At 41.0% G+C, this 25,906-nt stretch overlaps 1 protein-coding gene across 1 annotated transcript in view; it reads right to left on the minus strand.

Moving 5' to 3' along the window:
- The window catches only part of ppp2r5a (protein phosphatase 2, regulatory subunit B', alpha isoform), a 164,095-nt gene that overhangs the window by 68,862 nt on the left and 69,327 nt on the right, over positions 1-25,906 (minus strand). The window contains exon 2 of the mRNA XM_043695865.1: positions 9,082-9,278. Within this exon, the coding sequence (XP_043551800.1) occupies positions 9,082-9,278 (197 nt within the window). The remainder of the gene's footprint in view (positions 1-9,081; positions 9,279-25,906) is intronic.

A 25,906-nucleotide genomic window follows, 5' to 3' on the forward strand; every position in this document is an offset into this window, starting at 1 on the left:
GACCTCATTACAGCCTTGGTTCAAATATGGACAAAAAAGTTGAATTCCAGAGATGAGGTGAAAGTGACACTCTTAACATCAAGGCTGCATTTGACTGAGTATAGCAACATGGAGCCCGAGCAAAACTGGAATCAATGGGCATCAGGGGTAGTTAGAGTCATACCTGACACATAGGAAGATGGTCATGGTTGTGGAGGTTAGTTATCTCAGCTCCAGAACATGTCTGCAGGAATTCCTCAGGGTAGTGTCCTAGGCCCAACGATCTTCAGCTGCTTCATCAATGACCTTCCCTCCATCATAAGATCAGAAGTGGGGATATTCACAGATGATTGCACAATGTTGAGCACCATTCACAACTCGTCAGAAACTGAAGCAGTCCATATCCAAATGCAACAAGATCTGGATAATATCCAGGATTGGGCTGACAAGTGGTAAGTAATACTCGCACCATCACTAACAATCACCAATAAGAGACAGTCTAACCACAGGTCTTTGATATTCAATGGTGTTACCGTCACCGAATTTCCGATTACCAACATCCTCAGAGTTATCATTAATCAGAAACTCAAATGGACTCACCGCATAAACGTAGTGGCAACAGGTCAGAGGCGAGGAACACTTCGGCAAGTAACACACCTTGTGACTCTCCAAAGCTGGTCTACCATCAACAAAGCACAAGTCAGGAGTGTGATGGAATACTCCCCTCTTGCCTGGATGAGTACAGCCCCAACAACAGTCAAGAAGCTTGACACCACCCAGGAAAAAGCAGCCTGATTGACTGGTACCATATCCACAAGCACCCACTTCCTCCATCACTGACACTCAATAGCAGCAGTATGTACTCCACACAAGATGCACTGCAGAAATTCACCAAAGATCTTCAGATAGCACCTTCCAAACCCCATGACCACTTTCATCTAGAATGACAAGGGCAGCAGATATATGGGATCACCACCACCTTCAAGTTCCCCTCCAAATCACTCACCATCCTGACTTGAAAATATATCACCATCCCTTCACTGTCATTGGGTCAAAATCCTGGAATTCCCTCCCTGATGACAGTCCAACCCACAGCAATTGGACTGGAGCATCTCAAGAAGGAGCTCACTATCACCCTCTCAAGGGCAACTCGGGGACAAGCAATAATGCTGGCCAGCCAGTGACACCCACATCCCACAAAATGAATAATTTTTTTCATAACTCTGATACTGTGTCTATCAAGGAGTCTGACAGAGAAGGGATTGAGTGAGACGACAGTGAGATAGAAATATGCTTTCAAGATGCTAATGAAACCAGACCCGATTGTTGCAATCCCCTCGTCTGCCACAAAATCTGAATATTGTGCTCTATTTGGACACAGACTGTATCAATGTCACAGGAGTCTCAAATGGTGCTGAAGAATGTGCAATTATTAGCAAACATCACCCTACCTCTTAACTAATTATGAAGCTATTACTGAACCAGCAAACTGAGCATTATAATAGCAGGGAAACACAGCTGAACGTTGGGCCAGAGAAATAAAGGGCAGAAAGCAGTAGATACAACTAAACAAATAGTCTCAATCCCAGTCAGAGAACGCCACAAACTTGCTACAAAATACTGAAAATGCCGAAGCTCTGAAATAGAAATTGAAAATGGAGAAACTCAACAGGTCTGACAGCAACTGTGGAGATAAAAACAGAGCTGCCAAACTGGAGGAACACAAACACACTGCATAGCCTCCTGGAATGAACATTACATTCAACAACATGAAACCATGACCTCTTTCTTCATTTTCATTTCTCCCTGCTGCTGATCCCACCCCAGTGTCTTGTTTTTATGATTTTGCTTTCAACACAACTGATCTTGTTCTGCTCTCAATTTCTATTAACATTGTGATACTGTAAACATCAAAACTTTAATCAGGAGGATTCTGGCTAATTGAAGATGGAGGACAGGAAATATGTGGCTGTAAGAGCAGCTCCTATTTGAGATATTTTCAGTATTGGAGCTAATTTCTTCAAATTCAAGGAACAGTAATTACTATTTTAGAAGCTGTTGCATGGTTTTGGAACTTTGGGAGGATAAAAGATCAAACCAATAGCACTTTTAAAAGGAGAAAGTGTTATGAAGGTGTCGGTATGTACTGTACTTTTAAGAGAAAGGTGACTGAAAGCACAGAGTGTGCTATACTATTTAAAAATGTAACATTTGGTTGAAACAAATAGATGGAGTTGAATTGCCATGGAACAAAAACAAATTCAAATTTAGCCAATTAGTTTAAATCCTATTGAATTTGAATTTTACTGTTTGGGATGGCATCAAACCAATGAAATGATCTGATGTTTTGGGGTATAAAACCAGACATTTTGAACAGTTAGAGTGAGAACAGCAAACAGCACCAACAAGTACAGACTGCGAGCCGAATAGCTCTCTGAAAGGTACCTGTTCATAAGAAAAGTTGTGTAGCAGAAGACCGAAGAAAAGACAACCCAGGAAAATACAAGAGGAAAATCTACAAAAAAAATTCTACAATGGAGAATCGAAAAAGCTGGCTGGTTTTGAAACTTTTATTTTGTAAATCTTAATCAAGATTTATTTTATCTGACTAGTATTGTAGAGTGGGAGGTAAAAGATAGGCTGAAAGGAAAGTTGTAAAAAGTTGTTGTTTTAATGTTCTCTTTTGGACCTAAAGAATAAAATTGTTAATTTCCACTTTAAATAGTGAGATCAGGAATAGTTCTTTGCCTCTCGAAATTTAACAGATGACAGCGCAAAGTGAGCTTCTGAGTGTCGGATTTAAATCAGCAGAGAGGTTTACCCAGTGTCGTAACAGTTTGAGGGCTCTCGTCCATGATTTGAACAGGTTTAGACAGATCCAGTCTGAGATTTGGATACATTTGAATAGATTTGGGGTACAAAGTCCAGTAGATTTAAACACTTGCTGGTTATTGTCCTAAATCTTTAAATAAAACATAGGTGAGCCAATTTGTTTAATTTCAGTCACTTATGGTTGGTTAAATTAAAAGTGAGAGAAATGGCTCTTGAAATTGCTGAAGAGGTTCTGGGGTTTGAAGATAATTCCTAAATTTGCCAAGAAAGTTTAGAAAGGAAAGAAACGACCATACTCTTAGAATTAGCAAAGAGGTTCTAGAATAGGGTTTAACATAGGTAAAGCTAAAATTGTAAAGGAATTATTCAAAACATTTCAGTGAGTCAAAGAAATAGACAAGTGCAGTACAGTTAGAAAAAATTGAAGTACAATTGAGGAAAATTGAGTTAGAAGATAAACAACGGGAGAGAGAAAGAGAAAGAGAGGGAGGAGAGAGGAAAAAAAAAAGAGGATTCTTAGCTGAGCAAAGAAAGAGAAGTAAGGGAGAGAGAAAGAGAGACAGAGGGAAAAGAAAGGAGAGAGAGAAGATCCTTAGTTGAGGAAAGAGAGAGAATTTGAATGTGAGAAGTTGCGATTTGGTCAGCAAAGTCAAGTTAACAGGATGGAGATTAAAAGAGAAGGTAGTGACATATATAAATATGTAAAAGCTTTGCCATAGTTTGATGAGAAAGATGCCAAATTCGTCTTTATTTCATTTGAAAAATTGGCTGGGTAGATGGGGTGGTCCAAGGATTTATGGGTAATGCTAGTTCAGACTAAACTAGTAAGCAGAACTAATGAGGTATTTGCCGCGCTGTCAGATGAAGGGTCAAGAGATTATGAAGAGGTCAACAGCCTATGTTAAGTGCTTATGAACTGGTACCAGAAGCGTATAGACAGCCATTCAGAAACATGAAGGAGGAACCTGATCAGATTTATGCTGAGTTCAAAAGAATTAAACAGTCATTTTGATAGATGGGTGCAGGCCTTAAAAATAGATAAGACCTATGAGGTTCAAAGAGAGATTATTCTGCTGGAGGAGTTTAAAAACTCACTTCCAGAGATGGTAAGATTTCATATGGATAAACAGAAAGTTCAGGACGTGAGAAGGGCAGCACAATGATGCATAAGACAAGCTTCCAGCCAGAATTTCGTCCAGTAAGGGATAGAATTTGGGAGAAGGAGAAATCCAGACTACGAAATAAAAAGAGTAGAGAACATTAGTAAATGTCTACCACAGGTTTAAAAAAAGCCCAAGAGGGTGGAAAGGAAGTGAAAGGACTCAGGTGTTTCCACTGTGGTAAAGTGGGACATGTAAAGTCATAGTGCTGATCGTGAAAGAAAGGCACGGTGAGCAATGATATGGTAAAAGAAGCTGAGCCAGTGGCATTAGTGACAGTAGTAAAAGAAACCCAAGAAGAGCCAAGGAGCTGCAGAAGAAGGCACAGTCTCGGCAAGGGCTGGGTATGGGATGAGTGCTCTATAAAGAATTTGCCTCTGTGGGTAAAGTTAACTCAGAAAGAACAGGAGGAGAAGTGCGAATCATAGAGATGCACAACACGGAAACAGACCCTTAGGTCCAACTCGTCCATGCCAACCAGATATCCCAACCTAATCTGGTCACACCAGCCCATATCCTTTCAAACACTTCCTTTTCATATACCCTTTTAAAGGCTACAATTGTACCAGCCTTCCTCTGGCAGCTCATTCCACACATACACCACCCACTGCATTAAAACATTGCCCCTTAGGTCTCTTTCATATCTTTGCCCTCTACCCTAAATGTATAGTATCTAGTTCTGGACTCCCCTACCCCAGGAAAAAAACCTTGTCTATATACTTTATCCATGCCTCTCATGATTTTATAAACCTCTACAATGTTACCCCTCAGCCTCAGACACTCCAGGGAAAACAACCCTAGCCTATTCAAACTCTTCCTATTGCTCAAATCCTGGCAACATTCTTGTGAAACTTTATGGTTCAGAAAAGATTTACAACATCCGTCCGATGGGAAGACGACCAGAATTGCATTCGATATTCCAACAACGGCCTAACAAATGTCCTGTATAGTTACAAAATGACCCGCAACTCCTATAATGAGTGCTCTGACCAATAAAGGGAAGCATACCAAATGCCTTCTTCACTATCCTATCTACCTGCGTCTCTACTTTCAAGGGGCTATGAACCTGCACTCCAAGGTCTCTTTGTTCAGCAACACTCGCTAGGAACTTACCATTAAGTGTATGTGTCCTGCTAAGATTTGCTCTCCCAAAATGCAGCACCTTACATTTATTTAAATTAAACTCTATCTGCTACTTGTCAACCCATTGGCCAATCTGATCAAGATCCCATTTTAATCTGAGGTAACCTTCTTCACTGTCCACTAAACCTCCAATTTTGGTGTCACCTGCAAACTTACCAACTATACCTCTTATGTTCACATCCAAACCATTTATATAAATGGCTTAAAAAAAAGTAGAGGGCCCAGCACCAATCCTTGTGGCACTCCACTGGTCACAGGCCTCCAGTCTGAAAAACAACCCTCCATCACCACCCTCTGACTTCTACCTTTGAGCCTTGTATACCATGAGATCTAACCTTGCTATTCAGTCTTCCATGGGGAACCTTGTCAAATGTCTTACTGAAGTCCATATAGATCATGTCCACAGCTCTGCCCTCATCAATCCTCATGTTACTTCTTCAAAAAAACTCAATCAAGTTTGTGAGACATGACTTCCCATGCACAAAGCAATGTTGACTATCCCTAATCAGTCCTTGCCTTTCAAAATACATGTACATCCTCTGTCCCTCAGGATTCCCTCCAATAACTTGCCCACCACTGATGCCAGGCTCATGGTCTATAGTTCCCTGGCTTGTCCTTACCACCCTTCTTAAATAGTGGCACCATGTTAGCCAACCCCCAGTCTTCCGGCACCTCACCTATGACTATCTATGACACAAATATATCAGTAAAGGGCCCAGCAATCACTTTGTTAACTTCCCACAGAATTCTATGGTACACCTGATAAGGTCCTAGGGATTTCAAGACATCCATCATTTCCTCCTCTGTAATATGGACATTTTTCAAAACGTCACCATCTATTTCTCTACATTCTATATCTTTCATGCCTAAACTAAAAATCATTTACCTGTATACGCTCAATATCCCGCTTTTCCCTGCCTATTCATATATCTGTCAAGATGCTTCTTAAACACTGTTGTTGTATCTGCTTCAATCATCTCCTCTGACAGCATATTCCAGGCACTTTCCACATTCCATTTTAAACAAAACTTGTCTCTCACATTTACTTTAAACTTTTCTTCCTTTTGCCGTAAACCTATGTACCTTATTAACTGACATTTCTACTTTGGGAAGACAACTTCAACTATCCATTCTATCAGGTTGCCCCTCAGTGTCCCACATTCATGTGAAAACAAACCAAGTTTGTACAATCTCTCCTCATACCAATATGCTGGGTAAGCCTTTTTCTGTTCCTTCTCCAAAGCCTTCATACCCTTCCAACAGTGTGGTAACCAGAACTGTACAATATTCCCAAACGTGGCCTAATGAATCTTTTATACAGCTCCAACATGACACGCCAATTTTTATATTTTATGCCCCGAATGAAGGCAAGCATGTCATATACCTCCTTGACCAATTTATCCACTTGTGTTGCCCTTTTCAAAGAACTATTGACCTAAATGCCTAGGTTCCCCTGTATGTTAAAGCTTCGAAGGGTTCTGCAATTTACTGTCTAATTCCCTCCTGATTCAGACCTTCCAAAATTTATGTCCTCCCATTTACCTGGATTAAATTCCATCTGACATTTCTTGACCCAAGTCCAGCCTATTTTTAACCTGCTGTATCCTCTGGCAATCCTCCTCACTATTCACAGTTCCCCAAATCTTTGTATTTTCCTCAAACTTACTGATCAGACCACTTATATTCTCTTGAAGCTTTCAGAGCGCTGACTTTCACTTCACCTGACAAATGAGCAGCACTTTGAAAGCTTGTGATTTCAAAGAAATCTGTTGGACTATAACCTGGTGCCATGTGACTTCTGACTGTCCATCCCAGTTCAACACCAGCATTTCCAGGATTCTCCTCCAAAATCAACAAGTGACAGGGTCCCAAGCATTGATCCCTGCAGAACACCACTGGTCACAGATCTCTCGTAAAAAAAAAAAAATCTACTTCTACTCTTTGTCTTCTATCATAGAATAGAATCATAAAATCCCAAGAGTGTGGAAGCAGGCCATTCAGCCCTTCGAGTCCACATCTACCCTTCAGATAAGCATCCCACCCTACTCTATCCCCGTAATTCTGCATTTCCCATGGCTAATCTACCTCGGCTGCACATCCTTGGATGCGAAGGAGAAACTTACCAAGGCCAATCCACTTAACCTACAGGTTTTTGGACTGTGGGAGGAAGCTCATGCTGACACAGGGACAACATGCAAATTCCATACAGACAGTTGCCCCAGAGTGGAATCGAACCCAGGTCACTGGTGCTATGAGGCAGCAGGGCGAACCACTGAGCTAACATGCCGCCCAAGCCATTTCTGTATCTATCTTACAATTCACTGCAGATATCAGGTGACTTCACCTTCTGCATCATCTTGTCATGTCAAAGGCCTTGCTGAAATCCACATAGACAACATCCACCACCCTGCCCTCAGCAATCATCTTTGTCCTTTCCTTAAACACACAATCAAGTTCGAGAGACATGACTTTCTCCACAAAGTAATGCTGCCTTTTACTAGTATGTCCATATTTTTCCAATGTGAGCAAATCCCCTCCTAAAAGTCTTCTCCAATAATTTATTTATCACTGATGGGCTCACAATCTGTAATTGCCCAGATTATCCCTGTTGCCCTTCTTAAACAAAGTAACAGCATTAGCTATTCTCTGGTCTTCTGGGACCTCGCCTATGACTAAAGAGAATACAAAGACTTTCTCTCCTCTCATGCTCCCAGACTTGCTGAGTTTCTCTGACACTTGCTGTTTTGACCCTCACATTTGTTGGGGTTGAAAGTGGAGGAGTCAGGTGATAGAATTAGAGGGATTTAGAAACATGATTTGCAGTTGCAAATTGTAGTTGGAAGTTATAATGAACAGTTTTAATCGGGGGAAAGTAGGAACCTCGGCTCAGTGGTTAGCACTGCTGCCTCAACGCCTGGGACCCGGGTTCGATTCCAGCCTCGGGCAACTGTCTGTGTGTAGTTTGCTCATTCTCCCTGTGTTTGCCTGGGTTTCCTCCGAGTGCTCCAGTTTCCTCCCACAATCCAAAGATGGCAGGATAGGTGAACTGGCCATGTTAAGTTACACATAGTGTTCAGGGATATATAGGTTAGATGCATTAGTCGGGGTATATGGAGGGGAATGGGTCTGAGTGGGTTACTCTTCGGAGGGTTGGTGTGGACTGTTGGGCTGATTGGCCTGTTTCCACACTGTAGGGATTCAATGATTCTACAGTTTTACCTGGTCCTGCCAGATCTGGCAATACAGCTAGTACCTACCATTATGTTCAAATTTGTATTTCACAGAAGCAGAAATATTACCTGTAAAACTGTGAATTGTATAAAATCCACATCCGGATGGAGCAAAGAGTATGTGTGTGCAAACATAAAGCTGACGCCACTTGTAAGCAACGCCAGTGCCTGCCCTGTTTAGGTTAACTCAGAGCAGTAGTGTCTTATTTGGATCTAAGGTCACCTTTATGTGTTTGTTTATGAAGCTTCCTTACCCACACTGCCACCTTTATTTCCTTTGACTGACTGTCGGAGGGTAAGACTCATTTGCCAATTATTCATTTGTGAAATCCTTAAAACTTACTCGAAGTATGTATTCACTTGTTCAAACTTACTCAACCATCCATATGAGCGGGTCAGTGTGGACTTGTTGGGCCGAAGGGTCTGTTTCCACAGTAAGTAATCTAATCTAACCAACCCAGGTATTTGCATGCCAATATATCAAGTTCTATTTTTAGAAACTATAAAATTCACTTCCAACACCAGATGCAATGTTACAGTGGGTATTGTCTGAGAACAAATTGCAAATTTTGAAAATTTACTTACAGGTTTGTACTTAATCAATTCTCTGTCCAGCCCAACAAGTACCTGAACCATAATGAACAACAATAAATAGTAGCTTTTCATTGAAATATGACCCAGAACAGATTGGAACAAATAAAAATGGATGACATCCATAATGGGCACAAATCACATACCATTTTTACTATTTCAGGATAGGCTTGTTCAAGAAGCACACCTCTATTTGAGGTGAGGAAATCCACCAATTCATTCAGGGTTGCTCTTTTGACCTCTTTACTCTTTAAGTCTGAAACAGAGTCCATGAAATCAAAAATCACACAGCACTGCTGTAATTTTTGACAGAAGAGATCATGCTGTTCAGCATTTGGAGCATCTGTAGAAAGAGAAAGGATACATGCAATAAGCATTAAGACATTTCATTTCTTATCTAACACCGTATCTTAATTTCAAAAAGGCTATTATTACAAATGCTTTTTTAAAAAAAAAAATCAAACCATATAAATAGAAAACTAAACAAATATTTATGAGGAATGAGATTCCCCTAAAAGATCCTCAAATTTCAAAAGACCCCAGCTTGCAAACATACAATTGAAGCCATTTTCTCTGAGAATTTTTTAAAATTCTGCAATTAGTTCCTGACAGCTCAGTGCAACTCTGCAGTCTTTTCAGAATCACGACTTAAAAGACTCACTTTTAATTTTCAAAATTGTAATCAAAATGCACCTGCTTACATGCCAGAAGAAAAACCTGCTCTCAGCCTTAGAAACAATTCATGTGCATTCAAGGTTTTGTCTTTTTATTGAAGCATAATCTTTCATTCTGAAGTAATATCATTCAAAACTAAGCAGTTTAAAAAAAATCAATAGCATGTGAACAAATTCATCACCTGTTTTGAGATATTGTGAGGCAGATACATTGAACCAAAATTTTTGAACAAAGTCACACATTGTTATCGAGGAGCTATAGTTATGCATATCTCAAACTCAATTGCTTTTCATTCAGAGCTTAGCTGTAGTTTGCAAAGCCAGCATATACAGCCCATGTGATTTATCCTGAAGGTAGTGGTGGGTTGACGTCTCGAATTAATAAAGTTTATGTAATGAAAGTATGACCACAATGCAGTTTGGTAAGTTGCTTGATCAACTAACAATGAAAAACATGAAAGTTACAACAATGGGAGACTGTTAGGTGGATTAGAAGTTGACAATATGTCTGCGACACTTTTTGTTTTTAACATGCGGAAATCATGTTTTGAAACCTTGGTGAGTTGCAGTGCATCTTGTACATAGTATACAGGTCAGCCAGACGGCACCTGTTAAAGGTGATGGACAGGATGTTGAACACATGCATGCTTTGCCTTGGATGAGAATAAGCTTCTTGAGTTTTGTTGGAGCTGCGTTCATCCAGACAAGCCCAGGTCATTTCATCACACCAATGCTTTCTGTCAATTCGATGATTGATGGTCTTCGGACAGTCAGGAGGAGAGTTGTTCATCATACACCATTCTTATCTCTAAATTGTTTATGCACCCACAGAATATGTGGTGAGTCCAGTTAAATTTCTGGTCAATGGTGACACCATGATTTTAATGGGGCAGATTCATTCATGGCAATGCCACGAAACATGAAAGGAGTATGGTTATACTCTCTCACTGAAAATGGTCATTGCCCAAGGAACTGTGCACGATGTCAGCCTAAACTATGAATTGTTTGGGTCCTGCTGTAATTGTGCACATATTGTTCCATTAATCAAGGATTTGCAAATGCTGTTATACAGAGTATAAATAGTCGCTCACCCTCACTTTTGTTGGAGACAAAACTATTGCTGAAGCTGCTAAAAATTATTTGGTCAAAAATAATGTCAAGGAACTCATGCAGCAATATTCTGGGGCAGAGATGACTGCCCCAAAACAAGAACATTCTTTTGTGTCAATCCTGACTACAACCATGAAGACCTTCCTCCTCTCTGCAATAACTTCAGTTTCACAAGGACTGGACACTACACATCAAATTCTGTCTTTCTGCATTGCTGGTTTTCAGCTCTTTTGTCAATGCTCAAGCCACGACCGGGTTATGAGGAAGTTAAGTGCAATGTAACAGCACTGTTGACAGCACCTTGCATCACACTGCTGATTAAGAGTAGACAGAATGAGGATGCGATTGACTGAATTGGATTTGACATGCTTTTTGTGAATAGGTCATACCCAGAAAATTTTGCACATTGTTCGGTCACTGACAGTATTGTAGCTGGAATGGAACACCTTGATCTGAAATGCAGCTTGTTCTGGATTACAGTTCTTCAGCACTACAGACAGGGTGCTGTCACAGTCAGGAGCCTTTGCTGTATCCAGTGAGCTCAGCTATTTCTTGTTATCAGGAGGAATGAATTAACATCATAAATGGGCATCTGTCATGGAGGAAAACACTGTTTCCGAGATTCCTGGATAAAGATGGTTCAAATTGACTTGTGCAGTCAATAATGGTACAGCCCAATAAGAGGATGGGGACATTTGTATCATCTTGACACCATGTCAGGTGTGATAATGCTGAAAAAAAAATGTTTGTCCATTACGTTCACAGCAAGATATAGCAGAACAGCACACCTTGATCGGATCTGCTGGATTGCTTAGTTTGGAATTGAACACATTAATTCCACTGTTCAGCATGTATATAGTCCTGCGTTTTAACTTCACTGTTTGGTACCTCATTTTCAGACAGACCTGGTGTTGCTCCTGCCAATATCTTCTCTAAACTCCTCATTCAATCAGTGTGGTCACCTGTATAGATTTTAATTATGGAAAGAAGAACATGCCAGGTTAAAATTTGTAGTGGAACACAATTCTGCACACCATGCTTTGTGGGCGTCTATTTTTGGGCTGAATCAATACATCAGCAATTGGAAAATATGCGAGAAACGATCCAAGTATTCCCTTCAGCTGATTTGCTCAACACCTGGAATTGTCTCATTTGGCGATTATGGTGCACCTTAGGACTCGATCAGTAAATAATGTTCCTAAACCATGCTTGGTGACAACATTTAGATTTCCCATTCATTGTGGGCCGTTATTATCTTCAATGCTTCTTATTTCTGGTATTAAATATACAAGATGAACAGGAGGGAAGGGGAGGGGACGGGGCAGGATGGGAGGGGACCGGAGAGAAATGTTCATATTACAGAGCTGGTGGTGCTGGATGTCTTGAAACGCATAAAAGTGGATGTGTGCCCAGGACATTTACTGTGGAAAAGGATATGGAAGATATAGAATGTAGGGAAATAGATGGTGACATCTTGAAAAATGTCCATATTATAGGAGGAGAAGTGCTGGATGTCTTGAAATGTATAAAAGTGGATAAATCCCTCAGACCTGATCAGGCCTAGAACTCTGTGGGAAGCGAGGGAAATGATTGCTGGACCCCTTGCTGAGATATTTGTATCATCGAGCGCTACAGGCGAGGTGCCAGAAGACTTGAGGTTGGCTAATATGGTACCACTATTTAAGAAACGTGGTAAGGACAAGCCAGGAGACTATAAACCGTTGAGCCTGACATCAGTGGTGGGCAAATTGTTGGATGGAATCCTGAGGGACAGGATGTACATGTATTTTGAAAGGCAAGGACTGATTAGGGATAGTCAACATGATTGTGTGTGTGGGAAACCATGTCTCTCAAACTTGATCGAGTTTTTTGAAAAAGTAACAAAGAGGATTGATGCGGGCAGAGCGGTAGGTGTGAACTGTATGGACTTCAGTAAGGCATTCGACAAGGTTCCACACGGGAAACAGGTTAGCAAGGTTAGATCTCACGGAACTAGCTAGGGATACAGGGAGAACTAGCCGTTTGGATACAGAATTGGCTCGAAGGCAGAGGACAGAGGGTAGTGGTGAAGTGTTGCCTTTCAGACTGGAGGCCTGTGGCCAGTGGTGTGCCACAAGGATTGGTGCTGGGTCCGTTGCTTTTTGTCATTTATATAAATGAGAAGGTATGGCTAGTAAATTTGCAGATGACACCAAAACTGGAGATGTAGTGGACAGTGAAAAGGGTTACCTCAGAGTACAATGGGATCTTGATCAGATGGGTCAATGGGCTGAGGATCAGCAGTTGGAGTTTAAGTTAGATAAATGTGAGATGCTGCATTTTGGAAAAGCAAATCAGAGCAGGACGTATACATTTAATGGCAAGATCCTGAGGTGTGTTACTGAAAATAAAAAAGAGACCTTGGAGTGCAGGCTCATAGTTCCTTGAAAGTAGAGATGCAGGTAGATGGGACAGCGAAGGTGGTGTTTGGTATACTTTCCTTTATTGGTCAGAGTATTGAGTACAGGAGTTGGGAGGTCATGTTGTGGCTGTACAGGACATTCGTTAGCTACTTCTGGAGTATTTTGTCCAATTCTGGTCTCCTTCCTATCAGAAGGATGTTGTGAAATTTGAAAGGGTTCAGAGAAGAAGGACGTTGCCAGGATTGGAGGATTTGAGCTATAGGGAGAGGCTGAATAGGCTGGGGCTTTTTTCCCCTGGAGTGTCGGAGGCTGAGAGGTGACCTTATAGAGGTTTATAAAATCATGAGGCGCATGAATAGGATAAATAGATGAGGTCTTTTCCCTGGGGCGGGGTAGTCCAGAATGAAAGGGCATAAGTTTAGGGTAAGCGGGGAAAGATGTAATAAGGGACCTAAGGAACAACTTTTTCCACACAGAGGATGGTGAGTGTATGGAAATGAGCTGCCAGAGGAAGTGGTGAAGGCTGGTACAATTACTGCATTTAAAAGGTATCTGGATGCAGAAATGAATGGGAAGGGTTTCGATGGATGTGGGCCGAGTGTTGGAAAATGGGACCAGATTAGGTTAGGATATCTGGTTGGCGTGGACAAGATGGACTCAAGGATCTGTTTCCGTGCTGTATATCTCTATGACTCTCAGAGGAGAGGGAGGAGGAGGACAGGGGAGAGGGCAGTACGGAGAGATCCTTTGTCATGTGTATTCAAGTCTATGAGTACAGTGAAACATTTTATAATGTCGCCCTTTGTGGCGCCATCTTAGATACAAATTGTAGCTACAACAAGGAATAAAAAAGTAGTTGCATTACTTTACACTGTTTAAAGAACAAGTTAGAAATAAGACATAGTTAAAAGGATTAACATTACAGTCAGATAAACAAAAATTCAAATAAACATTACACTGCTGGGTGCAGTAGCTTTCTCCTGTGGTCTGACCACCCACCCACTCCCAGTCGAAAAACCAACCCCATTCCTCTCCAAGCCTGCAGCCCACTCTGCACTGGCTCTCAGCTGCTCCAAGGTAACTTTTCTCCAAGACTGAATCCCCTTACTGAATCCACTGAACTGCTTCCTCCATGCTGGCCGCTGATCGAGGATTCCCCCACCTCCCTAAACTTTTGGCAACTCTTATGTGACACAGCCAAAGCAGATAAAACTTGCAGCTCCTGTTTATTATGGAGGAATGGTGATTGGAATCAGAGGCCATGAGGTTCCACAACAGGATGGGAAGTTTCTCCACAATACAGCAAGGAGCAAGAACATCCATATAACACTTGTGGTCAGAGTTTGCCAGAAAAAAGCTACCAAAACAGGCAAACCGAGTACCAATCAGACCAAGTGCAAAACCACTTCAAAACATGGCTTTGCAAATAAGCTTGAGGATAAGGAATTGATACAGCTAAACTTGCATCACTGCTCCTGACGTGGTCTCAATTAAGTTAAAACTTCAGATAAAAGGCCACTGTATAGACACAGATAGACACAGGTGTATATATTGTTGGGGAGCAAACCTTTAGGAAACTCTGGTGAGGCATCTTTAAGCCTACAAGACAGTAAGGTAAGATTGGCCATACACTGGGGAGCCCTTACACATTACTAGGACCATGGTGATCCCAGTCACCCATTGGCAACAAACAGTCAGACTCCCCTTAATGGTGGTGCAAAGGCCAGGTCCCAACCTTTTAGGAAGGAATTGGCTGCAGAATATCCACCTGGATTGGCAACAGATCTTTAAAATGGATATTGGCAATCGATATCAAATTATTGAGAAGTCTCTTCACATGTTCCAAGAGGGCCTCAGGAATATAAAAGGCGCCATGGCTAAGATTTATGTAGACCCAGGGGTCCAATCTCAATTCTTCAAGGCATGGACGGTTACATACAGCCTATTTGCATTGGTCGAGGCTGAATGGGAACATTAGAGAAACTTGGCAACACACAACCCAGGGCAATTTTCTGAATGGGCCATACCAGTAGTCCCAGTTTTAAAATATGATAATTCAATTGGTCTCTGTGGGGATTATAAGGTGATGATCAGCAGAGCTTCCCACTTAGGCAGACATTGTATGCCTTACATAGAAGACTTGTATGCAAAGCTAGCTGGTGGTCATATATTGAGGTGCCATCTGGGAAGTATGTCACTATAAATACCCACAAAAGAATGTGCATACTTGCTTGCCTTTTGGGATGTCTTTGGCTGGCACCATCTTTCAAAGGGCCATGGAAAACATCCTACAAGATGTGCCCAGATTGACAGTCAATTTGGATGATGCTTTAATCTCAGGAGCTATTGCAAAGAGACATTTAATGAGTTTGGAGGAGGTATTGCAGTATTTGTGGTTGGCTGCTAACTAAAAAGGGAAAAACATATGTTCTGGTAAATAGAGTCATAAAGATGTACAGCACAGAAACAGATTCTTCGGTCCAACTTGTCCATACTGACCAGGTATTCCAACCCAATCTAGTCCCAATTTCCAGCACTCAGTCCATATCACTCCAAACCCTTCGTATTCATTTACCCATCCAGATGCCTATTAAATGCTACAATTGTACCAGCCTCTACCACTTCCTCTAGCAGCTCATTCCATACACTTACCACCTTCTGTGTGAAAAAGTTGCCCCTTAGGTCTCTTATTATCTTTTCCCTCTCACCCTAAACCTATGGCCTCTAGTTCTGGACTCCCCAACCTGAGGTAAAAGACTTTGTCTACTTATATTATCCATGCCCCTCAATTTTATAAACCTCTATAATGTCACCCCTCAGCCTCCGACGCTCCAGGGAAAACAGCCCTAGCCTATTCAAGCTCTCCCTGAGGTAAAGTATCTTGGTTACAGGGTTTACACACACCCTGAAGAGAAACTGAAGGCCAAAAGAAAAGGCTCAGACTCCAAGAAACAAAGGAGTTGAAGTCTTTGCTAGGTCTTATAAATTATGGGAATTTTAAAAATTAAACTTAGCAACCCTGCTCTACCATGCTCTGCTTAAATAAAAATCTGAAATGGTTGTGCTAAATGCCACAAGAGAAAGCCTTTACAAACATCATATAACTACCACTGTCAGCAAGTATATTATCCCATTACAACTCCTTGAGACCACTGTAACCAACAATGCTCCCACTATGGGATAGGGGTGGTATTACCACACCATTGGGATGACAGAAAAAAACGACCAATTACATATACATTGTGAATCCTGGTGGACACAGAAATGAAGAATGCCCAGATCAAAAAAGAAGTTTGGCCATGGTATTCATGGTGGAAAAATTCCAGTATGCCTACAGTTGACATTTCACCATAACAACTGATCACAAACCTCTGCTTAGCCTCTTCAACAAAGAGGAGTTGAGTCCTCCCATTGCATTAGCTCAGCTACAATGCTGGGTATTTTTAATTAGGTGCCTAAGAATATTCTTTGGATCATTCGGGGAGACAGATATCCAAGATGGATGCCTTGAACTGCCTGCAGCTTCCCACCAACTTATGTTCACCTCCAAAAGGTAGATGAAGTCATGATGACTTGGAACTTCATGGACAATCGATCAGTACCTGCCAAGCAAATCCATGCTTGAACCCAAAAGGACCCTATACTGACAAAGCTACGTGATATCATCTTAAGTGGTGAACCTCAAAGATGTCCCATGGAAGAGTTGAAACCCTCTATCTCAAAATTTCAGGAGTTGACAAAGAAGATAGCATTATTTTATTAGATTAGATTAGATTAGATTAGATTAGATTAGATTAGATTAGATTTCAGTGTGGAAACAGGCCCTTCGGCCCAACAAGTCCACACCGACCCGCCGAAGCGCAACCCACCCGTACCCCTACATTTACCCCTTACCTAACACTGCGGGCAATTTAGCATGGCTAATTCACCTGACCCACACATCTTTGGACTGTGGGAGGAAACCGGAGCACCCGGAGGAAACCCACGCAGACACGGGGAGAATGTGCAAACTCCACACAGTCAGTCGCCTGAGGAGGGAATTGAACCCGGGTCTCTGGCGCTGTGAGGCAACAGTGCTAACCACTGTGCCACCATGCCACCAGGGAGCCTATGTGGCTATCCTGCTTCCAGGCCAGTGACCAATACTTCAAGAATTGCACAATGACCACCCAGAAATTTCTAAAATATAAATGCTCACAAGGAGGTGTATTTGGCACCTGGCACAGACACAAGAATCAAAAACCTAGTCAGGCAATGCAAAACCTGCCAGAAAAACCTAAAGGCTCTATCAGCATTTTCACTACATTCACTGGAATGGCCAGAGAAATCCTGAGTAAGAGGGCATGTAGATTTACACAAGGCCATTTATGGATTCTATGTTCTTAATTATTATTGACGGCCATTTGAAATGGATTGACGTGCATTGAATATCCTTTACTACCTCTAATAAAACCTCCATTGAGGAGAGCACATCTGCACAGCACCCTCTCACCCATCCTTAAATGGTCTGGCTGAGCAGGTGGCCCAAGTATTCAAAAGTAGCACAAGAAAGCAAACTGCAGGTGCTTTGGAAACAAAGCTTGCATGTTCTCTTTTCAACTATAAAGACATACAATGGTGGCAATAGCCCCAGCAGAACTACCGATGGGCCAATGCCTTTGGTTTAGGCTTTGCCCGACTTACCCCAAGTTGTCTCAAGTCCTGGCCTCTTTCCACTCTGCAGGGATTCTAATGATTCTACATGGTTGAATTAAAACAAGACGGCCCAAAAAAAGTGACCACGCGTGGACACAGGCCAAATAGTAACTTTAAAATAACGGCCTTCCTTCGGTGATGGCTCTCCATGGATTACAGGAGTCATTTTTTAAACAAAAGTGATTCTGGTATTATCCATGGTTAAAACAGGGTAGAAGACTGAAAAGAAAACCTTCAATCATCACTGTTCGCGGGAACTTCACAGAAGCAATTGTTTTGAAGGACATGCCACCATCAGCATCTTCCACAATGTGCAGACAGCAAACTCTGCCCAAAAGCCAGGCCTGAGGACTACAAGTATTCATGTTTGGAGATGGAGACAGAGGTGGCAAAAACTCAGTCAGAGATTGCCTCAGAGACACTCCCTCTGGAATGGTTCTTCAACAGTCTTCATGGAAGAGACATTGCTTACTTTATAAATGTCCCCTCCTGACCAGACCCAGAGAGCAACGGGAATGGGATCAAGGGCAAAGTGACACAAGAGGCCTCATCATCACAAGAGTGAGGGTGAGGCCTCAGACTCGGGACGGGGGAGAATGTTATATACCCGACAAGGCCCATGAAGAATCACTGTGTGGAACTTGCTGAACAGGAGTTCCCTTGGTAATGGACAACCGTGGGCGGCACGGTGGCACAGTGGTTAGCACTGTTGCCTCACAGCGCCAGAGACCCGGGTTCAATTCCCTCCTCAGGCGACTGACTGTGTGGAGTTTGCACATTCTCCCCGTGTCTGCATGGGTTTCCTCCGGGTGCTCCGGTTTCCTCCCACAGTCCAAAGATGTGCGGGTCAGGTGAATTGGCCATGCTAAATTGCCTGTAGTGTTAGGTAAGGGGTAGATGTAGGGGTATGGGTGGGTTGCGCTTCGGTGGGGCAGTGTGGACTTGTTGGGCCGAAGGGCCTGTTTCCACACTGTAAGTAGTCTAATCTAATCTAATCTAACCAGATGGAACTCATCACTTCTGCCCTTTACAAAGACGTTGGTACAGAATTTCACATTGACCTCAGAAGCCTGCACCCTATGCTGTGAGCCACCTCCTGAATGCATGGGGAGTGTCTTTTTTCCTTACAAAATGGCAGTTTTTGTACAGGCTAATGCTGCTAACCATCCATGGACTCTTGCATCCGCTATCCGGACATGCCATGGCATGCTTATTTGCCACTGGGCAGCAGGAATCCGCAGCGTAAGGCTTTCTATGTGGGTGTCCTCTTTCTTTCCTTTGGGGATCTGGGGTGGAAGGTGCTGCATGCCACAGTCGGAGTCGAAAAGGGTGGCACTGCAAAAGCATAGTAGGTCAGACAGCATCCAGAGTCTGCAGTCCTCATTTTCACCTAGTTGCACATCAAAGTGCATTTTCACCACAGTGGTTCAGCAATTCTCAGTCCAACCACTTCCTTTGCGGCACTGCAGTCCATAGACCATGCATGTATCAGTTGTAAGCGTTTCCTCTCCATTTTGAGGGTTTTGAAGAACCTTTTGTTGTGGTTTTGGCTGCACTTCACCACCGCACTCCTGATCTTTGGGGACCCAGTGCACAGGAGTGTGGGCAGAGCGGAGGATTACCTCCTCGGTCTACTCCTGGGCCTGATTTGATGTCAGCATTGCCTTTAACTGGCTTGAGTGTGTGTTGCTGGGGAAAAGCACAGCAGGTCGGGCAGCATCCGAAGACCAGGAGAATCGATGTTTTAGGCATATGCCCTTGTTAATGCACAATTAGCCACACAGGTGTTTTCCTAGGGGTAGGAAAAAATATGCATAATAAAGTCTATTTACAAGAGTGCCTTTTCTTTGTAAAAAAAAACATAAAAGTGTGATTGGGTTCTGTGTTGCAGTGATAGTGTCTCTAGCCCTGAATTGGGAGGTCTGGGCTCTAGTCCCACCCACTTCCAGAGGTGTGTTATAACATCCTGAACAAGTTAATGAGGAAAAATTGGTTAGTGGTGGGGGGAGAGGGAACAGTGATGTAGTGCAGCGATAGTGCCCCTAACCATGCACCAAGAACCCAGGTTCAAGTCCCACAGGTCCAGGGGTGTCACAAGGTCTCTGAACAGGTTGATTAGATAAATGGGTTAAATAAAATAATTAGTTATTCAGACTCATAGGATTCTCCTCGTGCAGTAACAGTGCTACCAACTCTGAACCAGGCTTGGGTCCAAGTCCAGAGATGCATAATTATATCACGGAACAGGCTTTTTTTTAAAAAAAGCAGCCCAACTGCCCCTTCCCTCTCTTTGCCAACTCTGCACGATTGATAGGTTGCATTGCCTTTGCAATGGGCTTTGGATGCCAAGGGATATCTGAGTGCCAAAATAGGGGTGTTCAACTAAACTTACATTAGAGAAAATTAATATTTTACAAATTTTAAAATGGCATTTCTCAAATGAAATATACTGATTAAATTTCTTTTTTCAGCTCTGGAGGCCAGCTGGCTGTTGCTAACTTTTTTTGGGACTTTCTTAATAAAAACTTACAATACCATCTATGCTTGAGAGGAATTGTTTTGAGGATAGTCACAATTTATTACAAGACAAATACAAGCAGCAAGGTTTTGCACAAGTGCAAAGTTTACAGAGGATGGATGAGAGGTAATCAAGTCAAGAAACTTTAGAAATAATCATTAAGCTGGAGGAGACGATTCTTCACAATCTCAGAAGGTAACCCAATATTTCAAAGCCATGGAGTCAATTCAAAGCCAACTGTTGAAATACAGCACCGATTTGCATAAATTTAGCAACAAACACTCGCCAAATATGATGCCTATGTGTTGTTGAATAACAAGTCAACAGAGGATAAGGCAATTTCAACTTCACTTGGCTCATTTACAATGAAAATAGTACTTAATTCCCAGTTCCAATAAAAACAATTCCAAAATGCAGAGTCTCCTTTTTAATAATATTTAGTCACAATAACCATTACTCTGAACTAACTGTCTGAAATGCAGGCCTAAACATCTGGTCCTTCACTTTTCTGAGTAGTCCATATTTTGTAACCACAACTAACTGAAGAAATTTTGAGTACAATCGTCATTTTAATGGAAAGCTACAAATTCAGAACACGTATGTAAAATATAGTCAACCCAAAATCTTCCTGCATGAGAAATATTCTTTCCAGGCAGATATCATAACTGTATGCTTTGCGTTACAGAGGGTCCCCCCGACTTACGAATGCTATACTTATAAGATCCCATAAAACAATTAATTTTAAGGATTCGATATGTGAACGCTCACTCGTACTTACAAGCTGTTATTTTATATTATATTGCATTGAGTTTTGGCTTGCATACGATTCGAATTAATGAATGTACTCAGGAACAGAACCCATTCTTAACCCAGGAACAGAGTGTAGTTCTCAACCTTTGAAAAGGAAATTCATCCTGGAAAATAAAGCCGGTCCAAAAGAGGGATAGTGTATGTACATTGTACAAGGTCTTCAGTTTTAGTTGGTATGTCAACAGTGGAAATTTCTCATGTCAGCATAAACAAATCATTATTCCAAAAATGAATATGATCTATGCAATTTAAAAACTTCGATCCAAGGAAATCTCATCTTTCTCTTTTCCTTCAGGACTACCTAAAACAGTTTTGATATTGCTCAAACAAAAATCAGCCCTATTCTCTCATTTAGTAAAAAGAACACATTTATAGATATGTAGCTAAACACAGAATATCTTTAAGTATTCCTCATATTCATTCCTGTTCTTCAAATTAAACTGTCAGCATTTTATAGATTGCTAATAGAAAGCAATACAATTTAGATATCAATATAAACAATATTACACAAATTTGTGTCTCTACCTAAATTCTTAAAATGTAAATTTTAAACCAAAAAAATGATAGTGAGAAAAGATTACAAGAACAATTTTACACTGTAATGAAATTGTTATAATCAAGCAAACAGGAGATCCTAAAACAATGGTATCAAGCCAGATTTAAATAAAAATGACAAGCCATAATTGATTAATGATAGGTCCTGAATAATAAAAACAAATTCCTGTCATAAAATGCAAACATTCTGAGCAATTATCTGGGGTACCGCAAAGAATTTAATAAACATTAAGATCAGCCTTCAGACACAGACTCCTGTCAATTAGGCACTTTCCAAAGCATACTGGAGTAACTTTAACGAATAATACGCCATTGAATTCAAAAAGGACATGCATCACTTTTACACAACACAATGGATGAAGCACAAACAGAAAATTTGTACATTAGAAATGGGAAGCCTGAAGTTATTTACTATTACTAACTACTACTACTAACTACTACTAACTACTACTAACTACTACTAACTACTACTAACTACTACTAACTACTGAGAACACAATAGGGACACAGTGATGCATGACAGAAAATGGGAAAAGGGCTATCCCTATCAAAAGCAAAAAGAAATCAAAATGTCACTCTCTAAAACATTATGATAGCTACTTGTGCACTTTTCTGACAATTTCTCCCACCTCCATGGCCAGATTAAAAATGTAAAACTCCAGTTCATATAAGTGTCCAGTTAATGGCCTAGAAATATATGACAAAAATGTAAAGCAACAAGAAAACCTTAAAAAATTCAACACTGGATTAATTGCTACATTTTTGACAACTTTAATGATCAGAATAAAGTTTAATCAAAAATATGATCTATGGTTTTCCATTTATATACATTTACCTAGATGACTGTTTTAGACAAATTTGATGAATCAGAAGATACAAATTTTTCTGGTATAGCCACGATTTTCAACTTGTGGATCTTACCCTGAAGTAGTATGGAGTTGTAATACAGATAAATCACTTATTTTTCCAATAGCCAGATCAGAATTCCAACAAGACAAATTTATCTTTAATTGTTCTTTAATGTCACAATTGCATATGTCAAACCGAGGTAGGTTGTCAGATATTTTTACCCTCTGTGGTGAAAGGGTTAAAATTGTGTCCCAATACATGTGTGAATCTAACCGGAATGGAGGTGTTGCTTAGTCCCGTGTGAATCTTATTACACACCTCCCCGTGTGAATCTTCTTATCTGTATGTAACCAGAATGGAATGTGTTTTTTAGATATCAACTGGAAAAGTCTCCAGTTCGGTGAGTCTGCTCCGGGGTTACGTTTAACCGCCGAGCGTGGGTTGTTGGCAACCGCTCTACGAGAACTGACGGCTCCCAGTTCCGGTAACATGTAGAGTGAGTATAAGCCAGACCCGTTGTAAGGATGAGACCTGGTTGTGGCGACGCTGCGGGGAATAAAATGCTCATATTCTAGCAGACTCGCCTCTTGGTCGTTTGTTCTGTGTCAGACTACTCTCCTACGAACCTGACCTTGAGAATTTTTTAAAACACCCTCTTACAGGATAACAGTCTGTGTTGTTTATTTGTTAGAGCTATCCAACTGGTCCCATCCACTGTTTTTTTACTGCAGGCATGAAATTCAAAAAAAAAGAAAATGCAAATGTTTTTCCAGTCTTTGACAGTTACTATTTTTCTGTTTGTACCACCCTTTCAAATCATACCAGATAAAAACAATTTGCATTGTCTACAGTTTTGCTCATGTGATCTCTGCTTCTTTTGTAAATTATCTTAAATCAGTGTCCTTTGATTACTGATTTTGATATTATTGGAAACAATTACTTCTTTTAGTATCAAAATCCTCCATTATTTATGTGGTGACTCACTCAATGAAACTGAAGCATTCAAACCATGACAGAATTCTAGACTATTTCTAAATCAATGGCAACCCTTCTAAAATGTGGTGATCACAGAAACAACAACACATGGCAAGCTCCGTATCCGTAAAATTGTTTTCCGTGGTTTCAGTTACCCATTGTTTATACGGAACCTTCCAGAACCAATGACCAGGGGCTGCTGGGAAGGTAACCTCATTGAAGTGAATGGGTTTGCAACTATCTGTGGTTTCATGTTCCAAGACCTACTGCGGAAGCCTATCGCCTGAGGGTATGGGGGGACTACTGTACTCCAGCTATGACCTAATAGCACAACATCCTGATCTTCGTGCTCTGTGGCTCAATTTGGAACTCCAAGGATCCCTTACCCTTAACAGTCTTCTCGACTCATTCTCCCACCTTCAAAAGTGTGTATACCTATGACTCTTGGTTTCTGCATTCTCTTTAAAACTGTATATTTACTTTGTATTGACACTCCTCATTCTCATGAAAATGCATGACTTTACATTGCTGCTTTAAATTTCAACTAACAAGTATCTCACTAGCTTGTCTACATGCTCAAGTTTATGACTACCGTTTTTACAGTTTGCTAGATTTCAGAGTTTTGTGTCATCCGCAATCTTTGAAATTATGTCTCATTTATCTCAGCTCAGTTTATTAATTTATTATCAAACAGCTGTGGTGTCAACGCCAGTCCTTGACCATGAGAAACATCATTATACTGCATGCTGCAGTCTGACAAGCAATCAACCATGACCAAATACTACTTTCTGCCCCTTAGCCAATTGTGTAACCATGCTGCCACTGTCTCTTTAACCCCATGGACTTCAACAGTGTATATGTGTTACTTTATCAAATACCTTTGCAAAGTCAATATATAGAACATCAAGATCAATTCTCTGTTGTTTCAAAGCGCTTAATCAAGTTGAACAAACAAAATATGCATTTAACAAACCAGTTTTAACTTTCATCTGCTAATCCAATGTTTTCAAGTGCAAATCAATGAGACAAGGGTGCACAGCTATGCCAAGGTACTTCAATTACAGCAGCATTTCGAGGAAAAACAGATCAAAACAACAGATAATTTTCATCAAAAGTCAGTTGAGCATTCTCAGATCTTTGATTGAAGCTACAGTCTTAAAAAGGTTAAATGATTAATTTAAATTTATCCATTATCCACATTCACCACACATCAAAAATAGCTCTAAGAACCCTTCAGCAACATATTCCCTCCAAATGTAATTAACCTTTGCAGTTCATGAATGTTGCCTCAAATTCTGGGAGCAAAGTAACTGGTTTATATTATAACCAGTTGGAATGTATTATCTCCTTTGGCAGTTCATCAAGGTCGAGGATGATTTACTTCCATTTTTTTTGTGGGGGGGGGGGGGGGGGGGGGAAGAGCTGGTTTCCTATGGTGGTTGAACAGTCTGAGTGTATTGTAAGAGTATGAGAATTGAATATTTAGAAAGTAAATGGGAAAACTGGGCAGAGGTAACACAGATGAGAATTCACATTTAACAACTAGTTGGGAGTTTCTTTTGTGGATGTTACTTGTAGCATCGACAAATGAGACCCAGTGGATATGGCGTATTTGGATTTTCAGGAGGCTTTTAAGAAGGTCCACCACACAGGTTTGTAAATAAAATTCAAGCATGTGGAATTATCATATACAGGCATGGTGTGAGAATTGATCAACAGACAGAAATCAGAAAATTGGAAAAAACATTCTCGGGATGGCTGGTTATTACTAGAGTGATATCGCAAGGGACACTTGTGGACAACAGATCACAATTTATGAATTGATATATCTCCAATTTTGCTGACAATACCAAACTGGGTAGAAGTATGGGTTGTAAGGATAATGCAATGAATTTTCAGGAGAACTTTGACAGGTTAAATGAATGTATTATATAGATGATGCAATATAAGGCGATAAGCATGAAGTTATTCAAGGCAGCATGTTTCTTAAAGGCTGAGAGATTGTGAAGTACAAATAGCCACAAGTCATGAAAAGCTAGCAACCAATTAAGAAAAGGAAACATTTGTCAGGATTTATTTCAAAGGGGATGGGGCACAGAGGATGTCTGGTGCCTTGGTGCAATGCTTTTTGTCTCCTTATCCAAGGAAGGATATACTTGCCATAGAGGGTGTTCAGTGGAAGGTCACCAGATTAATCCCTGGAATGGTGAAGTTGTTTTATGTGGAAGCAGAGTTTGTATTCGCTAAAGATTAAAAAAACACAGGTGATCGCGTTAAAACTTATAAAATTCTTAAAGACATGACAAATTGGATATTGATAGGATGCCTCTCCAAGCTGGTGACTCTAGAACCAGGGTGTACAAATCTTTGAATAAGGGGGCAC

The sequence above is a fragment of the Chiloscyllium plagiosum genome, chromosome 9 (genome assembly GCF_004010195.1).
Source record: "Chiloscyllium plagiosum isolate BGI_BamShark_2017 chromosome 9, ASM401019v2, whole genome shotgun sequence".
In the NCBI taxonomy this organism is placed as follows: Eukaryota; Metazoa; Chordata; class Chondrichthyes; order Orectolobiformes; family Hemiscylliidae; genus Chiloscyllium; species Chiloscyllium plagiosum.